At 41.0% G+C, this 20,395-nt stretch overlaps 1 protein-coding gene across 4 annotated transcripts in view; it reads left to right on the top strand.

Annotated features, from left to right (window-relative positions):
- RAB4A (RAB4A, member RAS oncogene family) overlaps positions 1-19,615 on the top strand; it is a 45,771-nt gene extending 26,156 nt beyond the window's left edge. The window contains exons 3-8 of one of the 4 annotated variants that reach the window (XM_047760474.1): positions 506-620; positions 7,342-7,404; positions 8,882-9,036; positions 10,736-10,831; positions 13,959-14,093; positions 19,022-19,615. In XM_047760474.1, the coding sequence (XP_047616430.1) occupies positions 506-620; positions 7,342-7,404; positions 8,882-9,036; positions 10,736-10,831; positions 13,959-14,074 (545 nt within the window). In that variant the 3' untranslated portion in view covers positions 14,075-14,093; positions 19,022-19,615. Of the gene's footprint in view, positions 1-505; positions 621-7,341; positions 7,405-8,881; positions 9,037-10,735; positions 10,832-13,958; positions 14,094-19,021 lie in introns of those variants that run through there. The other 3 variants (XM_047760477.1, XM_047760475.1, XM_047760478.1) reach the window with 3 other exon arrangements.
- Positions 19,616-20,395: the final 780 nt, after the last annotated feature.

The raw sequence follows: 20,395 nt of genomic DNA, 5'->3' as shown, positions 1-20,395 counted from the left end.
TCAAGCCTCAGTTTTAAAACATATGGGTTGTGGAGTTCCCATCGTGGCTCAGTAGAAACCAATCTGACTAGTATCTATGAGGACGTGGTTTGATTCCTGGCCTCGTTCAGGTGGGTTGAGGATCCAGCATTGCCATGAGCTGTGGTGTAGGTCTCAGACTCCACTGGGATCTGGCATTGCTGTGACTGGCGTAGGCCAGCAGCTACGGCTCTGTTTCAACCCCTAGCCTGGGAACCTCCATATGCTGCAGGTGTGGCCCTAAAAAGACAAAAAAAAATGGATTGTTTAGAGGTTTTGAGATAAAGTTGTATTGTGTCTTTGAGAACAGGAACTGTGTGTGTTCGTTTAAAACAATGAGTGCTTATTATCATCTGACTGTTGGAAAATGAATGATAAAGAAAATTGCATTTTCCATTGACTTAATTATTGATTTTAATGTTACTTCTCTAAATCTATAAACCTATTTCCTTAACATTCTAAACTTAAATTTTTTTTTCTTTTTCAGTCAAAGATGACTCAAATCATACAATAGGAGTGGAATTTGGTTCAAAGATAATAAATGTTGGTGGTAAATATGTAAAGTTACAGATATGGGACACAGCAGGCCAAGAACGATTCAGGTAGCTTTTTCTCTAACTTAATAGAAATATTTGAAAATTGGATTTGAAATAACTATATTCTTAATATATAATTGTTCCCTCCTCCCCCACACAGATTTCAGAAACCTCACCTCTGGAAGCTTTAAGACAAGCTAAAAGTCAGGTTTTTCTCCATGCAGCAGTAATTTACAAAAGAATTAGAAACTCTTCTGAGTAAATGCATCCTAATTTAGAAGCTGACTTACTCTCTGGGACCAATGAGTTCCTTAGGAGAGTGTGGCATTGTGTATTCCACAATCAAGACAAAGTAGGAGCACAAATAATTTTTCTCTTAAATCACTTTAGAAGGAGGATGTGTTTTTTTGTTTGTTTTGTTTTGTTTTGTTTTTGTCTTTTTGCCTTTTCTAGGGCCGTTTCCCATGGCATATGGAGGTTCCCAGGCTAGGGGTTGAATCGGAGCTGTAGCCACTGGCCTACGCCAGAGCCACAGCAACACGGGATCCGAGCCGTGTCTGCGACCTACACCACAGCTCACAGCAAGGCCGGATCCTTAACCCACTGAACAAGGTCAACGATCAAACCTGCAACCTCATGGTTCCTAGTTGGATTCGTTAACTGCTGCACCACGACAGGAACTCCTAGAAGGAGAATTTTTAAAAAACCTCTTTGGGGGTTGTTTTTGCTTTCACAAAATAGTCTCTCCTAAACATTTTTATTACACTACAATCATAATGGATGTTTGGAATGATAACCCCAGATCATTGCAAATTAGGTTATATGTTTAATATTTTGTAACCACTAAAGCAAGAAGGAAGGTTAGTATTTTAATTGCGTCTTTTGAATAGATACACAAAGTTAAACAGAACAGATGTTAACAGTTTCAAAATTCAGTTAAATAAAACTCCATCCCAGTGCAAGCATTTCACTTAAAGTCAGGTATATATTATATTTTAAATGCTCAATAATTGTTTCCTTCAAAAGTATTATAATGTGGCTTCAGACAATACTCCAAAGTTGCGGTAATCAAAACAGCATGGTATTGGCACAGAAATGGACATATGGATCAATGGAATAGAATAGAGAACCTCAGAGTGAATCCATGTACCTATGGTCAGTTAATCTTTAACAAAGGAGGCAAGACTATACCAGGGACAAAATATAGTCTCTTCAGTAAATGCTACTGGGAAAACTGGGCAGCTACATGTAAAAGAATGAAATTAGAACATTATTTCTTACCATATATAGAAATAAACTCAAAATGTATTAAAGACTTAAATGTAAGACTGGATACTATAAAACACCCAGAGGAAAGCTTAAAGCACTCTTTGGCATAAATTGCAGCAATACGTTTTTGGATCCATCTCCTAAAGTAATGGGAATAAAAAATAAACAGGATCTAATTAAACTTAAAAAAACTTTTGTGCAGCAAAGGGAGCCATCAGCAAAACGTAGATGGTATACAGAATAAGAGAAAATATTTGAACATGATGCAGCTGATAGGAGTTAAACAGACAGCTCATGCAGTTCAATATCAAGAAAACAAACAACCCAGTCAGAAAATGGGCAGAAGACCTAAATAGACATTTCTCCAAAGACATGCAGAGAGCCAACAGACACGTGAAAAGAAGCTCAGCATCACTGATCATCAGGAAAATCCAGACCAAAACCACAATGAGGTTATTACCTCACTCTAGTCAGAATGGCCATCATTAATAAGTCTACAAATAACATATACTGGAGCGGGTGTGGAAAAAAGGGAACCCTTCTAGACTGTGGGTGGAATTTATATTGGTACAATCACTATAGAGGACAGTATGAAGTTTCCTCAGAAAACTAAAACAGAACTACCATATGGTCCAGTAATCTCATTCCTGGGCATATATCCAGACAAAACTATAATTCAGAAGGATACATGCACCCTTGTGTTCACAGCAGCACTGTTCACCACAGCCAGAACATGGAAACAACCCAAATGTCCATTGACAGATGAGTGGATTAAGAAGAACGGAATACTACTCGGCCATTAAAAAGAACAAAATGCCATTTGCAGCAACATGGATGCAACTAGAGATTCTCATACTCAGTAAAGTAAGTTAGACAAAGACAGATATCATATAACATCACTTATATGTAGAATCTAAAATATGACACTAATGAGCTTCTTTACAAAACAGAAATAGAATCACAGATACAGAGAAGAAACTTCTAGTTACCAAAAGGGTGAAAGTGATAGTAGGGGTATAAATTAGCAGTTCATGAGGGAAAAAGAATCACAATCTTTTTTTCTTTTTCCTTTTTTAAAATTTTTTATTTTTTATTATATTTATTTATTTTGCACTTTCAGGCCTCCCTGCAGCATATGGAAGTTCCCAGGCTAGGGGCTGAAATGGAGCTGCAGCTGCCTACCTGTGCAATAGCCACAGCAACACAGCATCCAACCCACATCTGCAGCCTACACCACAGCTCAGGGTAATGACAGATCCTTAACCCACTGAGCAAGGCCAGGGATTGAACATTCATCCTCATGCATACTGGTTGGGTTTGTTACCACTGAGCGAAGACAGCAACTCCCATAATCATTTTTAATCATGATCATTCTGGAAGCACTGATTAAACATGATGGATTCAGTTCAACATTTATGTTTTCTGACCCGTAGAGCCCACTGAAATGACTGTAAAATAACTGAAAGAGCATTAACTCAACCCCAGAAAAGGAGAGTGCACATCGTGATTAAGATATTTCCCAAAAAATGTTAAAGATAGGAAATGGATAGTCTAGCGGCTGATTGACAGCAGAGGGAGCTGCATCTCAATTGCTTGTAGTAGGAAGGCCAGTAAGCAGGAAGCCATTCTTTCCTGCTGAATCCCAGAAAGGCCAGGGTTTGGAAGCATCAGGTCAATGGTGCATGGGTTTCCAAAGCATTTTATGTACGTGCAGACACACCCCTCCACACACACACCCAAAACCACAAGGTGAAAGTTCAGTCTCTGGGTTGAAACAGGTTCTAGACTCAAGGTCATCAGGTCCAACAGAGGCCTGGAAAGATGAGATTTAAGTGAATCTGCTAACCCTCACCTCCTTCCTACCTGTGGGCAGCTGTGGGCAACCAGGTGTTTTGTGGCTCAGGCAGAAGAAATGATTCTTTTCTGCAGAAAAATGAATAGCCCCAAAGAAATAGCTTAAAGAGAGTGACATTTTGGTTTCCCCAATGAAATAGCCCAACTCTGTCCAGCCGTCTCACAGTGAAGCCCCCAGTACACACATAAAGAGCATCTTTGAGACTTGCATTCCTTGTTCTTGAATATAAATGATCAACCATAGATCATCACCAAACACTTGAAGAATGTTTCTAAATTAAAAAAAAAACAAAACCCAACATAAAGAAAATAGAAATGTTCACAGAATAGACTAAAACTAAAACTACAGTATCCTCACAAACAAGAGTAGGGATTGCATTTAGATAGAACCAAATTATAATTTAAAAAGAGCAAAGTGTTATATTAAATAGAGATCTTTCAGAAAGTTAAACGATAAAATTGCGATGGGAAAGGGAAGAGACACCATGAAGAATCCTGCAGAATTAGTCGAGGAAGTCCAAGGCCTGACTAGGCATTCCTGAAGAATGAACAGGGGCAACAATAAAAAAAAAATTGAAGAAAATTTTCCACTGAAGGAATGAGATTCCAGATTTATTGGCCCACCTCACACCAAATACAAATGAGTATGGGAAAATCCAGACCAGGGTGCAGCATGTAAATTTTGAGAACACAAGGATGAAGTGAAGAAACAGAAAGATTTCAAGAGGCAAAAACAATCACATATAAAGGATTAGAAATGAAAGCTGCTGTGGACTGTTCAACTGCAACATTTGGAAGCCAGAAAATGATTAAAGCATTGCCTTCAAAACTCATGGTGAAAAAATGTTTTTCCAACCTAAAATTCTAAACTTAGCCAAACTATCCATTAAGTGTGAGAATAAAAATCGGAATACCTTCAGTTATGCAGGAATGGGATAAACAAATGTTATCTTTCATATCTTTTTAGAAACTTCAGCAGGGTGTGCTTCACCAGTCCAAGGGAGTAACCCAGATAGAAGACAGAGCTGCGGGAGAGCCAGCCCTGGGGGACAGGGAGTTGGCAGGGGCAGTGGTTATAGGACGATGCTGCCTGCCAGGAGCATGGTGAGAGGGATAGGGGCACGAATGAGCTGAAGATTCTTTTTTTTTTTTTTTTTGGTCTGCAACTGCAGCATATGAAAGTTCCTGGGCCAGAGATCAAATCCAAGCCACAGTTGCACCCTACACCACAGCTGTGGCAACACCAAATCCTTACCCCACTGCACTGTAGCAGGAACTCCTTCCTGAAGATTCTTATCAAAGCAAAAGTGCATTATGCTCTAAAATTAGTAACACAAATATTTTCACAAGCATTTCATAGAATTACCAAAGCAAGTACCAAACGAATGAATCCAGAAGATCCATGAAAGTGAGGATTGTTGTATTTTCTGTTTCTTTGTCTGAAGCCCAGAATAGTGTCCGGCACATGGGTGTTCCACATGCATTCTTTTAACCAAGCCAAAGGGAAAAAACCATCAAATTCTGCAGGACAGTGCTCACCCTGGTGTTGGGGGTGTGGATGGGTAGGATTCACAGGAAAGCATGAGGCAGGAGAGGGTGGTGCTTCATTTCCAGCCTTTGACAGTATTTTACTTAAAAACTATGTGCATCTGTTACTTTGGTTTAAATTACTTTGAAAGAAAAAGTAATACCTCAAAAAGTGTTCTTAAATGTTTAGATTTGTATACTTAAATAGTAGTTCTACTGTAAAATAAATTATTAAGAAATAGATGTAATTTAGTCTGTCTTGAAGAGAACTCTTAGGTAACTCTTCCTTTAGAAACTGAAGCTAAAATAGATGAGTAGCCTCTTAATATACCTGGGAAAGAACGCCGTCTGTCCCTCCCGGATGCTTTCTAGGGGAGAATTGAGTCCAGCTCTTCTCACCCTGCCTGCCTGCCATTTTATAAAGTGTGGGACCAGTGGTAGTGATTTAAAGGTAGATTGGGGGAGCTCCTGGCTACATGCCTGCCTGTCGTGTTTAAGATCTAAAAAGTAAGTTTAAAGATACCTGCCCTTGGAGTTCCCGTCGTGGCTCAGAGGAAACAAATCTGACTAGTATCCATGAGGACGGAGGTTCAATCCCTGGCCTCACTTAGTGGGTTAAGGATCTGGCATTGCCCTGAGCTGTGGTGTAGGTTGCAGACGTGGCTCGGATCTGGCGTTGCTGTGGCTGTGTCTGTGACATAGGCAGTGGCTACAGCTCTGATTCAACACCTAGCCTAGGAACTCCATATGCCACAGGTACAGCCCTAAAAAAAAAAAAAAAATAGCTGCCCTTATCAGAGTATCAAGATAGTCAGGGGTTCTTACCAAAGTTTCTGTCCATAGGCAGGATGGATTAAATCACTGACCATTAGGCCCTGCCCCTGAGCACAGGGGCCTTGTAGATCTTGAGGGGAAGACCTTGTAGGTCTGGGGAGTGGTGACACAGGTGACAGTGGGGACATGGGCATGGGCAGAGGAAAGTTGGCGGCTTAGATTGGGGTGGTGCGGTGAAAATGGAATGATGTGCCCGGTATAGGACATGGATAGTTGGTGAGTTGGGTCCTGACTGATGGACCCAGTGTGGAGATGGGCACAGAAGGGTGGAGGCCACAGGAGAGAGTTCTGGCTGGATGAATGGAGTGGGAGCAGAGACCTGACCACCCCTAGTTGGGAGGGACCTGAAGGCTGGCAACTAAACAAAACCTTGGGTGAATGTTGAGTGTGACATGTTCATGATGTGCCCACATGGAGATGCTGGGCTGGCAGGTGGATCTTACAGAAGTGGTCCAAGCTGAGGATTAAACTTGAGTCAAGAGCGTTGGTAGAAAAGAGAACCCAGGATGCAGCCCTGGGGAGGAACTCCAGTACCAGTAGGGATGTTTAGGCTGAGGGGTAGGGACAGGTGCTGTTGGGGCTGGGTCGGAGCCACAGGGCAGGGGTGGGGCAGGGATGAGGGTGCATCAGCTCTTGGGAAATTTGGGTGCAAGCAAAGCCTGCAATGGGACAGTAGCAGGAGGATTGGATCGAGGCGCCCTCCTTGTTTAAGATGGGAGGTGCCAAAGCAAATTTGATTCTGCTAGTGGGAAACATCTAACAAAAGGCGGGGGGCGGGGGGGAAGAGATGCGTTGTTGAGAGAAAAATCTGAAGGTTGTGAGAATGGGCAAGATATTCTGGGGGTATAGGGGGAGCTCAGAGCAGATGGATAAGGCTCCTGGTCAGTAGTGAGGCAGGAGGAGGGGAGTACAGGCCGCCTGGCTGGAGAATCAGTGGGAGACTCAGGTCCCCTCCCTGGTGGGAAGACATGCAGGGAGCGGGGAAGGCACAGAGCAAGCCAAGGCTGCCTGGAGCTTAGTGCCACCTGGGCCTGTGCACCCTCCTGCAAGTTCTTAGGGTCAGAGAGTACCTTCGGGTCAGAGAGTACCACCTTGGTCTCAGCCTGACAGCCCCACCCCCTGCCCTTCTAGGACACAATTGTAGATAGAATAGCTCCTCAGGTTCAAAGACTTGGCGTCATTTCTCTTTAAAGTTATATCTGTCCATCTATGGAGGTCTTCAAGGCAAAAACTGGTGTGGGAAGATGGTCCTCAGGATTAAAGGCTCTGATCAGTTGAAAGTAAAATAATGTATCTCTTCCAGGTCTGTGACGCGAAGCTACTATAGAGGTGCAGCAGGGGCGCTCCTGGTCTATGACATTACCAGGTAATAACACCCTCGCCCACCCCACCCTACCCCTGCTGGTGGAAGAGGCCAGCTCTCTGCTCCCCCAGGTCCATGCCTCCCTGTGGGCTGCGCCGTAAACATCAGCCCCCAGCAGCATGGCCTGCAGTCAGGAAGCCTCTCAGCCCTTTCCACAGGGGTCTTGGAGGTTTTTGAACCAGCCCCTCCACTGCTTTAGCTCGTAAAAAAGTACACAGCTTAGATAGATTAAGCATCCCCATGTTTCACTAAGTTTCTGCATGATGTTCTGGCACTTTCCTTAGGGTTTGCAAAATGAAGCTTTGTCTGTGGTAAATTGTTAGAAGTAATTGGCGTCCGCCAAGCACAGGCTCTCAGCTTGATTGCCTGAGTTCAAATCCCAGTCAGTCACTAGCTATGTGAGTCCTCAGGTGAGGGGCTTTGGTTGTCAGGACTTTAGTTTCCTTGTCTGTTTTAAGGCGTAAGGAGGGCCATACAGCACTCATGAGCTTGTTGGGCGGTTAGATTGGTTAATAGAAAGCTCTTGGCACATCATAAGGATCTGAGTGCACTGTCCTGTGTGTAGCTATCACCCAGGTATCTCAATTAAGTTTAATTAATTAAATATTCAGTTCCTTGGTCTCACTCTCCCATTTCAAGTGCTCAGAAGTGCTGTATTGAACAGTGCAGGTGGTAGAACTTCCTGTCTTAAAGAAATGCCATCAGATGGTGCTGACCTCAGTGTTTGCCAGCATCACCTATAAACATGTCATCTGAGAGAGTATCACCCTGCTGCTGTAACACACCCAACCTAGGTCCAGAACAAGGGGCTCTGGCAAAGAGGTGGGCAGCTCCTTGCCAGGCTCTCTGCATCTGCCTGGACGGCAAAGGTTCAGTTTGCTAAAGTGAAGCCACCAAGCACAAAGTGGGCCAGGGGGGGAAATCTGTCCTTAGATATGTGAGGGCTGCAGACAGTCCTGCAGGTGATGGACCTGGTCAGGTCCTGGCTTGACCGATGGCTGCTCGTGTCTCTGGGCTCAGGTTTCTTCTGGAGGAGGAAGATAATAAGAGTCAATGTCATGGAGTCTTCACAGAGAGTCAGTGTGATAAACTCCTGTGAAACAAAGCGAAGTATGTTGCAGGGTCCGTTGCATGGCAGCAGTTAGCTTAGGTCTTGATCACCGTGTTGTGCATAAAAGCTCAACTACTGTAAAATGAACAAGGGAACTTCTGTTTCCTTTTGCACCCTGATTGGGCAGACCACAAACAGCAAGCTCTCTGACTTGCTGCTCATTTTCCTGGAAACAAAATGAAACACACCCTGTGGCCATGGTGTCTGTGGCTATAGTGTACACTGGGGCATTCAAGTTACCTCAGTTACCTGTAAGGTTGGTGGTGTTGCCCTTCATGTGTAGAAGTGGTGTGAGTGGTGTGAATGACTGGAAAGAGTTGCTAGCTTTATAAAATACATGTGCTATTTTCACAATCTTATATTACGCAGCCGAGAAACCTACAATGCGCTTACTAATTGGTTAACAGATGCCAGAATGCTAGCGAGTCAGAACATTGTGATCATCCTCTGTGGGAACAAGAAGGACCTGGACGCTGATCGTGAAGTCACTTTCTTAGAAGCCTCCAGATTTGCTCAAGAAAATGGCAAGTGACCTTTTACACATCTACTGGAGTTTTAAGATTGAACCATATTTGGGAAATGCAAAATTTCCTTATAAACCTAAACCTATTTAGCATATTTTCGTCGTGTTGCATTCTGCCTACAAAGGTTACTGTAATGCTAAAAGTACATTTCGTAGTATTCTGTGATGACATTTCAGTCGAGGATTTTTGAGTATTATAGCTCTTGGTTTAAATGAAATTTGTAACAATAATTTCTAAAACCCCTAATCAGATGATGTCATCTTTTTTTTTAAATGTAACTTGAGGAGTTCCTGTTGTGGCGCAGTGGTTAACGAATCCGACTAGGAACCATGAGGTTGCGGGTTCGGTCCCTGCCCTTGCTCAGTGGGTTAACGATCCGGCATTGCCGTGAGCTGTGGTGTAGGTTGCAGATGTGGCTCAGATCCCGAGTTGCTGTGGCTCTGGCGTAGGCCGGTGGCTACAGCTCCGATTCAACCCCTAGCCTGGGAACCTCCGTATGCCGCGGGAGCGGCCCAAGAAATAGCAACAACAACAACAACAACAATAACAACAACAAAAGACAAAAAAAAAATAAAATAAATAAAAATAAATAAATAAATAAATGTAACTTGAAGCTAAGTTGGTTACTAAATAGAGAAGCAATAGAAGAAATACTGGACTTAATTGGCTTTATTTTACTTACAGTAAATTTAAGTCATTTGGCTGTAGATGCTTTTGAAACTTCTCTGAATTTCCATATAGAATACCTGAGGATGACACATAAAATGAATGGTTGCTTAGAGACAGCAGAATGATAAGGAATCAGATGTTTTTAAATAACTTTAATTTTTAGAACTAAAATATCCTGATATCAATTTTCATATGGACTCTAGGACTGCCAATTTATACTGTTACAAATTAACAAGTTTTCTGCTGAGAAAATAAACATGTGCTGAAAACATAAGCCGTGTTGAGTTTATAAAGAAGCTGTTAAGAAGTATGCAAGCTTAGAATGTTAGAGCTTCAAAGGAATTTATTTGTTATTTAAATAAACCTCATTTTTACAAGCAAGGAAGCCAGTGTCCGGAGAGGTTAGGGTTTGCTCAGGAGAGCAGCTTTTCTGCTGCATGAGATACCAGCTGGTGGAGAAGAAGAGCACTCATTGAAGTTCCCTGGTGGCTCAGCAGGTTAAAGGCCCAGTCTTGTCAGTGCTGTGGTGTGAGTTCCATCCCTGGCCCTGGAACTTCCACATGTCATGGGTGTGGAGGGTGTAGGGGAAGAAGAGCCCACCTTCATACAGGATCCCTTCACTGTCAGGATGGCACACTGCCCGCCCTGTAATCCCCCCCCAGGATTGCAGGTTGCGTTTGTGGTCACATAAAGGCTATTGAAAAGGAAATGGCTCCTTTGTCTTATATCAACAGCTGGGCAGTATCAGCCAGCCCACTTCCTTTAACCAGCCTCTAGCTAGCTTAGTTTCTTTGATTTAAATGCTAGAACAAAATACTAGTTACTTTTCATCAAAAGTTAGAACTCTTCTAATATTTAAAAAAAGTATCTTGACACATATTAATTTTATATTTGCAGAAATACATGGTTTTAAGTAATAAATTACATTTTGCCTGCCATCCTAAGAGAATATTAAACAGGCAGTTATTAATTGAATAATTGCAATTGTCTTCTAAACATGGCTTCGTGTTTTGTTTGATGTCAATTTTAGAGCTGATGTTTTTGGAAACAAGTGCACTAACAGGGGAGAACGTAGAAGAGGCCTTTGTACAGTGTGCAAGAAAAATACTTAACAAAATTGAATCAGGTAAAAAAGGCTTTCCGTTAATAAACTTTTCTTTAGCATATTTTACTCTTTGCCTCAACGGTATCACTTTTCGGTATTTCCAGGAGTGATTTGGTCAAAGGGTATTTATTCTCTCTACACCTGCCGACCTTCAGCTGCCACTTGTGGGTTCGAAGGTCTTGTGCACCACCCCTCTTGCCCAGTGGTTTTTTTGGCCCCACTGATGAAAGGGACAAGGGTCAGGGTGTCAGCTGGTGTTTGCTTTTTCAAACCACAGCCTTTTTTGACCCATCATTTAAGGAAGAATGGACCTTTGTCCACTCCCTATCAACAGCTTGCTCACTCTGCTGGGCCCGTGGTTTGGGTATCGTGAAGAGTTTATTTCTGAAGCTAACTGAGCAGGTCTCAGTAATCACCTGTCTCATTACTGTTCTATTTGTTGCTTCAGTAAAAATAAATTTTAAATAACCTTAATGTAAGCAGCTGACAAAATAACATGCAGTTAATCATTTATTGAAGTTAATTTTTATTTAAATGTCACCAAAGTTATATGTGGACTTCAGTTTTTCATTGAGTCATTCAACTATCTGTGCCTATTCTTTGTCAGGAGCTGAGACACCAAAGTAAATTAATCACAACGCTTGCCCTCAAGAAACTGTCATGGGAAACAGTCAAAAAATAATTATAATGCAGTGTGGTCGATACAGTACTTGAGACAAGCGTGGGATCTGGGGCCACAACAAGAAGGGAAACCCACCTGTTCAGGAAGTGCTATCAGGAAAGGCTTCCAGAAGGAGGTGGTGACTGAGCTCAGGCTTTTCAAATGTGAGGAGGAAGAGCGAGCAAGGGAGTGAGAAGGAGGGTAGGCTGGCAGAGGGACAGCATGAGTTGAGAATGGGGGGAAGCTGGAGTTACTGGAACAGAAGGACTTCAGCAGGGAATGGCAGGAGACGATGCAGAGGAGAAGCAGCATCCAGGCCAGTCATTGTGGTCTAGGATCTGGAACTTTACCTTGTTACTAAGTCTTCACTGGCTGTGCACCAGAGTCACCTGGGATGCAGGCAGATTTGGATTCCAGGCCCTGCTTCTGGAGATGTGGAAATAAAGCCTAGGCATCCACTCTTTCATGTGATTAATTCTGATATTCATCTGAGATTGAGAACCACTGCTGTGGGGGTGAGAAGCCCTTTGGGGTAGTGAGCAGTGAATGATATGGTCAGGTTGTGACCGGGGACAGATCACATGTGTAGGTAGCCTTGTCAAGGATAGACTGGAGGGATCACAGGGCTGAAGGCCAGGATGCCAGTTAAGGCATTTTTGAGTGATCCCAAAAAGGTGACTGATTAAAGCTATAAACAGGGATGTGGAAGCAGAGATGAAGAGATACAGATGAATCTAAGAACTATTTGGCGGTGGCACCAGGATTCAGACGCTAAATATCGGTGGTGACAACTCTGAAGAAGTGTGATCATCCAGAGAGCAGTGGGAAGAGCAGTGACCCGGAGCAAAACCCTGGAGACCCTAAAGGATAGAGAGGAGGGGAGATGTCAGAGATGTGTGAAGAGAGCCAGATGTGTCACTCCAGCCCCAGTTCCACCAAAGGATCATTCATTATCAGATACAGTAGAGGAAGTCTTATAAGCTGAGACCTAAGATGAAAAATATCCCAGGGGCTGGGCAGTAGGAAATCTTTGGTCATCTTTACCAGCAGAATGACAAAGGCAGAAGACAGGATACAAAGAAGAAGCAGAGACTGGATGCCTCCCTGGAGGAGGCGGTGGAACGCTAATTTAATAGGAGAGGTGTCAGGAACAAAAGAGATTTAACACATTTAAATGCTGAGAGAGAAGAGAGTAAGGTAGAAGAGAGAAGGAAGGAGGGGAGCTGACCAAAATGGGTCAGGGGGAGGGGGGCAGGCAAGGCAGAGTGTTGGGGCTCAAACAAAGGGCTGGCTTCACTTCAACTGTCTGTGGTCTTTAGATCTGAAAACAGGAACAAAAAATTTACTCAACTTGGTACAAAACAGTTATTTTTAAAGACTCAGTAGTATAAATAGTTAGCATTAAAAAACTGGCATAGTGTTGAGGTAAGCTCATATTAAACATCAAGTTTTATGTAAATTACCTTCCCACTTTAATATTGCCTCTATGGCTACAGTGCATGTAAGTTACTCATATAAAACTTCCAAGACCTTTTTCTCCTGAGGGCATTAAAATCATAATTACATCAGGTGAAAAAAATATAAAGACAATTTAGAATTCTTCAACACTACTTCAGCAGTACTTTTGAATTTTAATTTTCTGAATAGTACATTCATGTAGTTCAGAAACCATTATTTTCTCCTACCTCTTTTTTACACAAAAGTTAGCATACTATAAACTCTGCATTTACTATACCCACCAATCTTTACAAATCAATATAGAGAGACTTCCATATACATGTATGTGCTAATGTACACATATATACATAAAGGTGTGTGATATTCAGTTGTGTGTATTGCCGTAATTTATTTAACCAATCTACTTTGGACATTAGCGTCGTTGCCAATGTTTTGCTGTTGCAAACAATGTTCCAGTAAATAACTATTTGTATATCATTTCACATACATGAGTGTATGTGTAGGATAAATTCCCAGAAATGGAACTAATTGCTGGGTCAGAGAACACGAGCATTTGGAATTTAGGTAGAGGCTCTCAAATTCATCCTGTCAGGGTTGTAGCGATTTATGAAGGGGTTTATTTCACTAAAGCCACACCAGGGTATGTGATCATACTTGGGTTTTTACTAGTCTCATAAGTGAAAAATGTTGTCTTGATGATTTACTTTTAAATTAATCTTTGTATACATAATACAGTCACACAATTCCAAATTCAAAAAGTACAAAAGAGAATACAGTGAAAGGCATTCCCCGTTACCCCATCTCCTGTCCCAAGCTATCTACTTTCTTGAAGTCAGACATTTTTACCAGTTCTTTATGTATCCTTCCAAAGATATTTTTATGCCCATGCAAGCAAACATGTATATATGTTTTTTCCTCCTTTTTCAAAACTGTGTTGTATATAGAGTTCTGCACTTTGCTTTTTTCACTTATATTAAGTGGGGATCAGAGAAGCAGAAAAACTTTTTCTAAAGACTTGCTTGTCCTCAGGTGAGCTGGACCCAGAAAGGATGGGCTCAGGAATTCAGTACGGAGATGCTGCCTTGAGGCAGCTGCGGTCTCCGCGTCGCGCACAGGCCCCAAGTGCTCAGGAGTGCGGCTGTTGAAGCTACTCTGGGAGCACAGGTAGGTGTCCACATGCATCACAGCTTCTCTGCCAGCCCTTCCGCCTGGCACTCTGTTCACACCTGGGGTTCTGCACAGGCTAACTGTGGGGGTGGTTGTTGCTTTTTGGAATGGAGAGATGATTGTGTAATTAAAAGTTAGAGGTGCTCAGCAGCAGAATGCACATTCTTCTCAAGCACATAGAACACTCTCCAAAATAGACCACATCCTGGGCCATAGAACACACCTGAACAAATTTAAAAGAATAGAAATCATACAGTATCTGCTCTCAGACCACAGCAGAATTAAACTAGAAATCAATCATAGAAAGATAACTGGAAAGTCCAAAGTACACAGGGATTAAACAGCACACTTCTAAATAACACACAGGTCAATGAAGAGATCTTAAAAGAAATTGAAGAATATTTTGAACTAAATTTAAAAAAAAAAAACGGTTTATCAAAACTTGGGAGGATTCAACAGAAACAGTGCTTAGAATGAAACTTACAGCATTGACTATATGGATTAGAAAAGAAACTCTAAATACGATCATCTAAGAGTCCACTATAGGAAACCAGAAAAATAAGAGAAAATTAAATCCACAGTGGGCAGAAGAGAAGAATGAACAATTAAAGCAGAAATGAATGAAAGTAAAAACCAGAAAATCAGTAGAGAAAAATCAACAAAATCAAAGCTGATTCTTTGAAAGAAGGCTAGTAAAATCATTAAGACTCTAGCTAGGCTAAAAGGAAAAAAAAAAAAAAAAGATGTAAATTACTAATGTCAGGAATGAAAAAGAGGACATCACTGCAGATCCTATGGATATTAAAAGGATAATAAAGGAATACTGTGAACACCTCTATACCCACGAGTTTGATAACCCAGATGAAATAAACCAATTCCTTCAAAGACACAACTTGCCAAAACTAACACAAGAAGCAATAGACAATCTGAATAGGCCCATATCTATTAAAGAAGTTGAACCAATAATTACTAACCTTCCAAAACAGAAAGCACAGGCCCAAATGGGTTCACTGGTAAATTCTATCAAACACTTAAGGGAGAAATTATACCAGTTCTTTACAATCTCTTTCACAGAACAAAAGCAGACAGAATATTTCCTAACTCTGTGAGGCCAGCATTACCCTAATTCCAAAACAGGACAAAGACTTACAAAAATGGTAACTACACACCAGTATCTCCCATGAACATAGATGCAAAAATCCTCAATGAAATGTTAGATTGAATCCAACAATGCATAAAAAGAAGTAGGTACCACTTCCAAGTGGGGTTTATCCCAGGTATGCAGGGCTAATTCAACATTCCAACATCAATTAATATAATGCATCATGTCAACAAGGAACAAAAATCACATGATTTCCTCAAGAGATACAGAAAAATAATCTGATAAAATCCAATATCCATTCACGATGAAAACTCCCAGCAAACTAGGAATAGAAGAGAATCTCCTCAATTTGGTAAAGAAAAATCTACACAAAAACCTACTTCTGATAACATCACACTTAATGGTGATAAATTTGAAGCTTTTCTGTTAATATCAGGTGAAGGCAAGGTTATCCTCTCTCACCGTTCCTTTTCAACCTCATACTAGAAATCCTAGCTAATAGAATAGGAAAATAAAAGGTATGTGGATTGGAAAGAAAATTAACTTTGTAGGCAGATGACATGATTTAGCTATGTAGTAAACCAAAAAGAATCTGCAGTCTCCTATGTAAGTGAATATATAGCCCAGTTGCAGCATACAAAGTCGGTATACAAAAGTCCATTACTGTTCTATATGCCAGCAGTGAACAAGTGCAGTTTGACATTGAAAACATAAGGAGTCCCTGTTGTGGCGCAGCAGAAATGAATCTGACTAGTATCCATGAGGACACAGGTTGAATCCCTGGCCTCTCTCAGTGCCATGATCTGTGGTGTAGGGCACAGACACAGCCCGGATCCCGTGTGGCTGTGGCTATGGCATAGGCCGGCAGCTTTAATTCAACCCCTAAACTGGGAACTTCCACACGCTGCTGGTGCGGCCCTAAAAAGCAAAAAAATAAAAAATAAAAAGATACCATTTACATTAGCGTCCCCAAAAAAGGAAATACTTAGGTAGAACTTTACAATATCTTTATGAGGAAAACCAAACTGATTGTAAAGTTTCTGTGGAGAAGCAAAAAACCCATAATAGCCAACCCAGTAAAGAAGAAGAACAAAGGTAAAAGAATGTCACTACCCAACTTCAAAACACCAGAGAGCTGCAATAGTCAAGACAGTGTGGTATTGGTGGAATAATAAACAAAGAGATCAATGGAACAGAATAGAAAGCCCAGAAATACACCTACATACATGTAGTCAACTGATGCTTGAGACAGGAGCAAAGGCATTTCAATGGAACAGAAATCATCTTTTCAACAAATGCTTCTAGAACAACTGGATATCCATATGCTAAAACAAAACAAAACAAAATCTGGATACTAGACCTATACCCTTCACAAAGTTTACCCAAAATGGATCATGTAAGGAGTTCCTGTCATGGCTCAGTGGTAACGAACCTGACTAGTATCCATGGGGAGGTGGGTTTGATGCCTGGCCTCACTCAGTGAGTTAAGTATCCAGCATTACCATGTGCTGTGGTATAGATCACAGACTCAGTGTAGGATGGCAGATGCAGCTCCAATTCAACCCCTAGCCTGAAAACTTCCATATGCCATGGGTGCAGCCCAAAAAGGAAAGAAAAAGAGAGAGGGAGAAAGAAAGGACAGGATTGTGCAAGATGCAAAATTATAGGACAGGACTCCTAGAAGATAAAATAGGAGAAAATGTAGATGACCTTGGGTATGGTGGTGCCTTTTTGGATACGCTAAAGACACAATCCGTGAAAGAAATCACTAAGAAGCTGGACTTCATGACAAGTAAAAACTTCTGCAGTAAAAACTTCTGCTCTGCAAAAGACGATATTAAATGCCATGGGTGTAGCCATACAGTTTTTTAAAATCAAGAGAATTAGAATTCACGCTGTAGACCAGGAGAAAATATTTGTGAAAAGACACATCTAATAAAGGACTGTTATCCAAAATACACAAGAGCTCTCAAAGTTCAACAAGAACGTAGACAACCCAGTTTAAAAATGGGCCAAAGACCTTAACAGACACTTCACCACAGAAGATATCCAGATGGAAATTAAATCTGTGAAAAGATGCCATCAAGGAAAAAGCAAATTAAAACAATAAGATACCACTACAAACCTATGAAAATGGCCATAAATCCAAGACACTGACAAACACCAAATTCCGGTGAAGATGTGGAGCAACAAGAACTCTCACTGGTTGGACTGCAAAAATGGCACAGCCACTTTTGGAAGATAGTTCGGCATTTTATTATAAAATTAAACACACTCTTACTCTGTTATCTAGCAGTCTCACTCCTTGGCGTGTACCCAAAGAAATTGGAAACCTATATCCACACAAAAACCTGCATACAGTGTTTATAGCAGCTTTATTCATAATTGCCCAAACTTGCAAGCAATCAGGATGTCCTTCACAAAGCAGATGGATAGATTGGGATCCATCCAGACAATGGAATAATATTCAGCACTAAAAAGAAATGAGTTCCCGTTGTGGTGCAGCAGAAGTGAATCTGACTAGGAACCATGCGGTTTCGGGTTCAGTCCCTGGCATCGCTCAGTGGGTTAAAGATCTGGTGTTGCCATGAGCTGTGGCATAGGTCATAAATGTGGTTCAGACCCTGCATTTCTCTGGCTGTGGCGTAGGCTGGCAGCTGTAGCTCTGATTAGACCCCTAGCCTGGGAACCTCCATATGCCACAGGTATAGCCCTAAAAGGCAAAGAAAAAAAAGAAATGAGCTGATAAGCCATGAAAGACATGGAGGAACCTTCAATGCGTATTACTAAGTGAAAGGAGCCAATCTGAAGAAGCTACAGACTGTGTGATTCCAATTATGTAACATCCAGAAAAGGCAGAACTCTGGAGACAGTGGAAAGATCAGTGATTGCCAGGGGTTGGGGATGGGAGGGATGAACAGGCAGGTTTTTAGGGCAGCAAGACTGCTCTGTATAATACAGTAATGGTGGATACATGGCATCATTTATTTGTCCAAATCCATAGAATATAAAACACCAAGAGTAAACTGTAATTTAACCATGGCCTCCGGGTGATGATGACATGTCGGTGGAGGTTCATCCACTGTAACAAATGTACCATCTGGTGGGGATGTTGATAATGGGGATGGCTGTGTATGTATGAGGGCAGGGAGTGTATGGGAAATCTGTGTACTTTTCCCTCTTCAATTTTGCTATGAACCGAAAGCTGCTCAAAAAAATACAACCTTAAGAAAAAATTCTAAAGCAACCACTGATATAACACAACAAAGAGTTTTGGCTAATAAGCCAGCATGGGAATTAAAATGGATAAACATAATTAACCTAAATCCAAAAAAAGGCAGAAAAAGAGGAAGGGGGGGACTAAATACACATGGAAAAAGTGTAAAACAAGTAGCAAAATGCTAGATTAAACCCTATTTACCAATTTTAAAAAGATATTCTGTTTAAAGGAATTTATGGGAAATCCTTATGCTCTTGCTCAAAGAAAGGGAAGGTGTAGATGATGAAAGTGACTGAGTTAGAGATTCTTCTGCTTAATGTCAGTGAGGAGTCTTTCTTGCGTTTGTTGAAGTCTAAATGAATGTGCCTGTAGCTAAGGCTTGTTTATAAAATTTGCAAATAGAGAGTTGATCTCTTTAAAGCTTCTTCTTTTTCCCCATTTATCACAGTGGACTTTGTATGTAAAGTCAACATTATCTAATAGGCATAGGCAAGTTTAAATAAAAGTTGGGCGTGTTCACTGATTCCCTTTGTGACTTTAAGCTGTGTTTGTTTGTACATGTATAGTTAAGCATATTTCTAAATTATTCTTAATGTTTTTTAGGTGTTCATACAGTGGTATTTGGGACACAATTGTTGGAGCTTGAAGAAGTTTTTTACCACCATCTTTTTCTACTTTATATAGAAGTAGATCTTTGTGCGGAAAAAAATCATTTGGGATGTTATGCAAGCTAGTAGATGTGGCACAGCCAGCCGTATGATAAATCCAATTCAGCGGACAAGACCATTCAGTGTACACATGTATGTGAAAAATGTTTTGTTCTGTATCTTCCTTCCCCCTTTGGTTTGGATCCTGGCTATGACTGTACATAAGCTAGTCTGATGCGTCTCCACAGCATGGATCTGATGTATGACTTGATAGAGCATTGCACTAAATGCAGTCTAATATTTTTTAATCGTATGAACTAAAATCTGTTCATTGTGAGGTGTGCTTTGATCATCATGGCGGCTATATTGCACAGTGGGTGATATTTATGACCTGCTATTCAAAGACTCTGGCATTGATGGCTGGTACAGTGCTTAAAGTTAATTCCGTTTTCCACAGTCCACAAGGTGTTCACATGAGCCACACTCTAGAGATCAGTAGTTACTCTTGTACTGAAATAAAATGAAAAATGGAGTTTTTCCATGATCTTTACATAGTCCAGCACTCTGTTGATTTTAGAACATCTTCGTCCAGATCAGTTCAGGAAGTATAGCTGGGTACCTGCTCTGTTTTAGGCACCATGGACAGCACTAAGGATTCTGCTACCTTTAAACCAAACTTCCTAGGCAACAGATTCTACTCTCAGCGTCTGGTCAATGCAATAGATAAACAGTGTAACTTGGGGCTGCTCACCTGTTTCCAGTTTGCCAATCTGTCTGGTCTCCCTGTTAGAAAATACACTGTCTGCTACTGTGCTTTTTCTGGGATTCAGCATTATAGCATCACTGCCTCTTTTTTAGTCTTTTATTGTTTGGTGTCCATTTTAAGGCAACCCACTAAATCAAGTTCATGTTAAAGGGATACCACTAAGAAATTTCTGTACATCTTTTGCTGAAAACTTAAATGCCTTACTCCATTTATCAAGTTGACATGTTTTTAATTCACATGAGGTATCTTGAAGTCTAATATATACTGTATTACAAAGACTTGTTCTAATATTTTTAAATGTTTATGCAAAAAATATATATTATAGAACTTTTCTTTAAAGTTAAAATACAGTACTATTTAAAGCTGAAAGGTTAAAAAAACATTTGTCACCTTATATGTCTTCTTCCACTGTGACTTTTTAGCTGCAGACTGGTACATTTCATTGCCTTTAAGTTAGAAGCTGCCTACTGCTTTTGTTGTTTTATTTTAACCAACAGAGCACAGCGGCACTGCAAACTCTGGGAATTGACTTGGATAAAAATATCAGGATGTAGCTGTTTTAGA

This window comes from Phacochoerus africanus, chromosome 15 (genome assembly GCF_016906955.1).
Source record: "Phacochoerus africanus isolate WHEZ1 chromosome 15, ROS_Pafr_v1, whole genome shotgun sequence".
In the NCBI taxonomy this organism is placed as follows: Eukaryota; Metazoa; Chordata; class Mammalia; order Artiodactyla; family Suidae; genus Phacochoerus; species Phacochoerus africanus.
Note: the sequence above shows the minus strand (reverse complement) of the source record. Positions and strands in the feature narration are given on the sequence as shown.